Here is a 6393-nt window from a genome sequence, read left to right on the forward strand (position 1 = left end):
TACAAGTATTGATTTGATAGAACAACTAGCCGGCTATGGTAGCCTGTGTTTGTTTAAGCTGCGCACTAGACAGCTGAATTGACTATACGGGGCGAGAATCTTGACCATTTGTATTTGGGCAAACAATGCTCGCCGGACGCACCCAACCGGAACAGTGAAACCCGTGAGCTTCTAGCGATGTGATTTCTTATTGTCTAAAAAAGGCCAAAATGGCATCTCATCGATTCCATTTCATTCATTCAAACTACGCCGTGCTGAGATGACAAGTCACCGAGCCTGCCACCGGATGGTGTGTGATGTTATAATGGTGCAGGCATTTGCGAGCTGGAGAAATCGAAGTACATTTGTTTTTTGAAATCACATGAATGAATGTAACGTGAACACAATGAAAATAGCACCATATGTAGCCATCAGGTACATGTGCAGAGGTTATGTGTATCAGGTACAAGTGTGTGTGGTCAGACTAGCTGTACCAGGTCCATGTTCTTGTTGCTTATATGTCTCGATTTTGGATCATTGTAATTTATATGTACCAGGTCCATGTTCTTGTTGCTTATATGTCTCGAATTTGGATCGGTGTAATTTATATGCACCACCTGTATTTTTGTAGGACATGTATGACTATTTTATTATGGACATATACACAGAAACATCACAAGCAGGAGCATTCATTTTCCATGTCATCAGTCTCGGATTAGAAACTACGTAGATGTTTGCAACATAGAACACATTACAAAATTATGGAAGGTTCAAGGATTCAAACACTATGGCTCAGTGCCCAAATTTAGATAACTGGTTTGCCACACACGACAAAGATTTAAAGTTATGCGACTGAAGACGACGGCACGGTGCCCAGATTTAGATAATTGGTATGCCATACCAAAGACCTTTCGGATACAGTTCAGCAGTTTTAGAGAGGCATTTCCAACCATTTGCTTTCAAATCCTTACCATATAGCCAAGACTAGGCTATGATGGTAAACCATACCTTCATTGACGGAGACTCCTCATCTTTCTGGAAACAAATCACCACAACATCATCTACCTTCAACCAACAGTGCTGACGTATGCTCGCAACCCACCATGTATGTCCCTGTGGATGACTGGCTGATCTGTATGGGTGAAATATATGGTCAGCATCTAATTGCTAGTGATTTAGTGATAGTGATTTAGTGATTCTTCAAAGGTCATACATGTTTTTGGGCATCTGCAGATCAGGTTCTAATAGTGCAACGAATCATACTTCCTATTAGAATCGAGATATTTGACATAGTGTGGTCCACATTATAGTTCCAGTTATGATGGCTCTCCTATCACCAACTATAGCACTATTCCAAATTTGGTTTAGAGAGTTGAATTGCATTTCAAATAGACCCTTATTTCCTATTAGTACTATGAAATATCCTAGGCGTTGGTTATTGTGATGGCAATTCAGAAATATTCAACACGGGTTTCAGCTTATATGTTCCATCTGAAGCTAAGCGGAAGCAGCCAATAGATACAATAGTACTCTGTTTCTTCCCTGAAGGACTCTGCAGCATCATATGTGAACTACAAAAACAAGTGCTAAATTAAATTCTAAGTGATCTTGCTTCAAACATCAAAGTCTTCTCAGGGGATCTTTTCTGACCAGAACCAAATATTAACCACCCGATAATTATTTGCCGAAACTTCCATATGCAAGAAAAAAAACAAAATGTGGACTTTTTGGTCCAAATAACCTTACAAATTCAAAACCAAAATGCAAACGAGGAGGTATATAATACTCGTAGATGAATAACTCTAGGTCTAGGATATTACCAGAGTAGGTGTGAAGGTATGTAATAGTGTGGGCCACATCAATCCAGGATAATATCACATAACGAATTTGAGTTTCACTCAGGAGGCTATTATGAGTAATATCAAGCCTTGTTCTTGAAACAGGGAAGGAATTAGCAAATGGTACTTTATATGATGGGGGTTTTCTTACTTTGTGAAACTGAGAAAGAATTAGCGAAGGATGACAACATTTCGACCAATATGGTTTCCAGTCATGATCAAATCACGACAAATCGAATGGAACAGATGGGAAATAATACGTACTAAATCAGCCACAATTAATATGGATTAGAGGGGTAGTGGTAATTAGGAAAGTACCGATGGAATGACGGACGTCTCATTAAACTAAGGTGCACCGGCCCAACTGTTGGGCCGGTCGCACAGCAGCCGTTGGATCCGACCGTCTGGGCCGTTGGATCCCGCTGAAGAAACGATTCCCCCTTACCTTCTTCTTCCTTGCGCGAGGGAAAAAAAGAAATCTGCAGGTCAGCCTCCTCGTGCGCGTCCTTGGTCGCCCCGTCGCAGCTCGCCGGGCCAGCTCGACCACCCCGTCGCACCTCGCCGGGCCTGCTCGACGTCGCAGCTCACGGGGGCCGGTCGATGCCGCAGATCGCCGAGGCCGCCGCAGCTCGCCGGATGCAGCTCCGCCTTGCATCTCGACGTGTGTCACACCCCCTGATTGCAGCACCACCGGATGAGGGTTCCAGCGTCGCCACCGCCCTGCTGTCGTAGCTCGCCATGCGCCCATCGCAGCACCGCCACGCAGCACCGTCGTCGCCGGTCGCCATTGTTATCTAGCTGTTTTCAGTTTGAAGCTTTTTTAGAAGCGGGTTGTAGCTATTCTCGACGCCGGTTGCAGCTTTTTTCGGCTGCGCGGTGGCCGACCTCCAGCTACCCCGTATCCAGTTGAAGCTTTTTTCATAATCGGATGTAGCTTTTTTGGTTGCCAGACGTAGCATTTTTCAGTATGGTTGCAGCTATGACGCACGTCCGTCGAAGCCTATTCTTTCTCTGGTTCCAGCAAAAAATGCCACCGGTCGTAGCATTTTGGGTTGACGGTTGTAGCTCCGATGTGCACCGGCAGCTTGCAGTCGCGCGCCCCGCCGCTCGCAGTCCAGCGCCCCAGCCGGACCCCCTGATTAAAGGTTGTAGCAAAATTCATCAACGGGTGGCAGCAAAAAACACCGCCGGTTGAAGCTTTTTTTTCCAACTGTTGATTCCGGTTGTAGCAAAACTCGAGGCCAATGGTAGCACGGCAAAATGCAGGTTGTAGCAAAACTGGACGCCGGTTGCAGTTCCTGGTCGTAGGTTGCAGCTGTCTGCTGTCGCCGGCCACAAGTTTGCCGTCGTTGGTTGCAACACGTCAGTCCGATAGTTGTAGCTTTTTTTGTTGCCGGTCGTACCTTTTCGCGGTGTGGGTTGCAACTTTTCTGATCTCCCAGTTGCAGTTGTTTGTCGTCATCGGCCAAACTACACCGCCAAAAGATTGTAGCAAATAGAGACGCCGGATGTAGCAAAAAAATGATATAGTTGTAGCAAAAACCAGCTGTGTTTCCAACTCGCTTATCGGTTGCAGTAAAAAACAGCTGTGGTTCCAGCTATGGATTTCGCCAGTTGAAGCAAAACAAAATGATGGCTCCAGCATCGTTGTCCGCTCGTTGGCGACGCAACCTTCATCGTGGTCATCCATGGAGGCTCGTCGGCACGGCTCGGCATGGTTCCCCCTGCACGGTCCCAGTACCTCCGTCGCGGAGCCCCGATACAGTCCATAGCAGCTTGTTGGAGCCCCAGTCGCAGTCCGCCCCGAGCTCGTAAGCCATGGCCGCCCTGACCTTGAGCTCGCAGGCCATGGCGCATGGGAGCAGCACTCCCCGTGGAGGAGGTGCAGCTGTGGGGTGTGAAGGGAGGAGTGCTCGGAGCTGCCTGGTGCTATGGCGGAGGAGGCGAGGCGGAAAGCGAGGTCACGGCCGCGAGGAAGAAGAAGTGGATGCGGGCGTTGGGAAGGGGATAAGGTATACGTGTTTACTTCCTGGTGGCTGGGCGTTGGGAAGGGGATAAGGTATACGTGTTTACTTCCTGGTGGCTAGCGCCAGCGTGAAGAAGTGATCGGCCAGAGCGTTCCGCCGGCGCACCAAATGTTTCCCTTAAACTAAGGCTCAAGAGGAGAATGCATCTTGTATTCTTATTGCCGTACACATGCGACTGTACGAGGGGGACTCTTTCCTATCATGTACACAAGCAATTCAATTGAGTACAAAGCTGAAGTACGCGCTGACCAAGCATGGTTGAAGAACAATATACTATCACGCGACAAAATTACAAGAAGAAAAAACGGCATCTTGGATCAGGAGAGCACACACAGGGCCCACTGAAGAAAAGGTTCAGGGAAGGCGTGCGCGAACGACGTACGTTGGTGGGAGGCGTCGAGGTCGACGTCGGAGAGGGAGGTCTCTGGCGAGCGCGCGTCCGCGGGGGCGAAGCAGGAGCGGAAGGCGTCGAGGAAGGCGGCTGCCCCGCGGCCACCGGCGGACCACTCGGACGAGGCCGTGGTGGTGGCGACGGAGAAGCGGGAGAGGTCGTCGCTGGCGCCGATGAGGTCGCTCATCGGCCTCCTCCTTGGCGCCGAGCCGGCGCTGCTGCTGCTGCTCCTCATCGAGGTGGCGTCGCGAGGCGGCAGCCGCGCAGAGGAGAGGGAAGGAGCGGGACGACGCGCTCGCTTCGCTACTGCCCTGACGAAGGATTCGTCTCGCCATGTCCGCAGTTGGGTATATCGCCTGCTTGCGCGTCGCCCCAAAATGGATCTGAATTGCTAGCATCCACAACTTCGGATCTGGACGAGAAGAGGGTCGTTTTTGTTCAATATATTCGATTAAATCAGTTAAATCAACGATACTGTCAATGGAGTACGCCACCACTAACCTGGAGATCGGCTCCAAATCTGGAAAGGCGGCGATTGTTGCCAGTATATCAATACCATAGGGAGACTGTAGCTCTGTTATGCCTTCCGTCTGCGGGTCATGGCGCTGGATTAGCTCGGCGAAGCGTCCTACCGTATCATCCCCACCATGATGGACGAACTCCATTGGGACCTAGGCTGTGGTGCGTGGATCGGATTGATTCATGGCGAGGCGGAAGGAGGGTGGGGAACAGAGATGTTGACGACGCAGAGCTTCAAGGCGACGCGTCCTTTTCAGCCCTTTTCTTGTTTTTATTCGACATGGACCGACAGGTCATGTCCATTACTACTGGAATCAAACCTATAGCCGCCATAGCGACAGACTAGGCCCAGCCCCATGTGTATTGTACAACCGACCGCATGCGTTTAGCAAAACAGTAGGTCTGCTAATGGTTTGCTCGCTACATTGTACGACACATATCCCCATGTGCTGGATTCTGGACCAACAGTGAGATAAGGGGGTGCCTAGGCCCCCGGATGTTAAAAATCCACTCTCTGATTCCCTTCTGCAGTATAGGGTACCATAAAAGAGCTCGAGAGGAGCTCCAAAAACGGGATCATGTGCCCGAACGCCAACAACGGGAACACCACCACCTCCAGCCCGCCACCGGCGCTGCTGCCATTTCCATCTGGAGACAGGACTTTCAACAATCGGGGTGCTCCTACACCCTCTATAAATAGTAAATTAAAAAATCAGAAACTTTGGGGATCAAATTCTTATAAAGTTTCAGCCACAAGTAACATTCGAGTAGACCTCACCTAAAAAACGAAATCAGTGTTCAAAGTATATATGCACTTTTGAGCAGTGAATTCTTTTGTAGGGCTCCTCGAATGTTATTTGTGGCTGAAATTTCACGAGAACGTCAAAAGTTTGATCATCTTTGATCCCCCATAGTTTCAGTTTTTTGTTAATTTACTGTTCATAAGGGTGTAGGGGTTGTAGAAGGATAGATAGGGAGATTGGCGGAATTGGTCATGTATTGCTTGAGCCTTGTGGGCATATATATAGGAGTACAAGACAAGTTAGAACAAATCCTAGTCTATCATATATTTTCTAAATAATCACGATACTCAACATCCCCCGCAATCACAACGTTAGCGGCGCAAACGGTGAGACTGGAGAAGAATCCGAACGTAAGTCGGCAGACAACCTCCCACATAGTCGAATAGTCGATGCATCGCGAAAATTGTGGCTGGAGTGGAAACCGACGAGGTTGCTCAAGCATGGCGGCAACCCTTTGTGTCGATGTCGATGTAGCCGAGAGCATAGGATGGTTTAGTCGTGGCCGAGGTAGTCATGCGAGGGACGCTGTGGTCGATGTTGAGTTGGGGTGGCCGGTTTCGAGGTAGTCACCAGGGAGCCGTGGGTGCAGGGAGGCGTCGAGTTAGTTATGGACACAGTAGTGTCGAGGTAGTGGTGTGCCCAGATGAAGACGGTGTCGGCGAGGCATCGTGACGGGTTTGCCAAGCCTGAGGACACGTCATGGATGAAGGCACGCGTCGGTGTTGCCAGCATCGGGCATGCGTAGACGGACGAAGTCGATGCTGACGAAGCATCGCACTAGGCTTGCCAGGCCTGGAGACACATCATGGACGAAGGCATCGTTGGTGTTGCCAGCA

The 6393-nt window shown here is 49.4% G+C and overlaps 1 protein-coding gene across 1 annotated transcript; it reads right to left on the reverse strand.

Annotated features, from left to right (window-relative positions):
- Positions 1 to 671: 671 nt before the first annotated feature.
- On the reverse strand, positions 672 to 5062 carry LOC109743545 (uncharacterized). The gene is made up of 3 exons (XM_020302649.4): positions 4737 to 5062; positions 4227 to 4647; positions 672 to 1111 (listed from the first exon to the last, which is right to left on the reverse strand). Exons 2-3 carry the CDS (start codon positions 4468 to 4470, stop codon positions 1047 to 1049), a joined length of 309 nt encoding a protein of 102 aa, XP_020158238.1. The 5' UTR covers positions 4471 to 4647; positions 4737 to 5062; the 3' UTR covers positions 672 to 1046.
- Positions 5063 to 6393: the final 1331 nt, after the last annotated feature.

The sequence above is a fragment of the Aegilops tauschii genome, chromosome 1 (genome assembly GCF_002575655.3).
Source record: "Aegilops tauschii subsp. strangulata cultivar AL8/78 chromosome 1, Aet v6.0, whole genome shotgun sequence".
Taxonomy (NCBI): Eukaryota; Viridiplantae; Streptophyta; class Magnoliopsida; order Poales; family Poaceae; genus Aegilops; species Aegilops tauschii.

Bases quoted from the DNA above. Each gene is read 5' to 3' on its own strand.
- LOC109743545 (XM_020302649.4), bottom strand. From the start codon at position 4,470: ATGAGGAGCAGCAGCAGCAGCGCCGGCTCGGCGCCAAGGAGGAGGCCG. The intron at 1,112-4,226 runs GTACGTCGTTCG...TCACCCATACAG, and splicing joins CCTCGACGCCTCCCACCAAC to ATCAGCCAGTCATCCACAGG.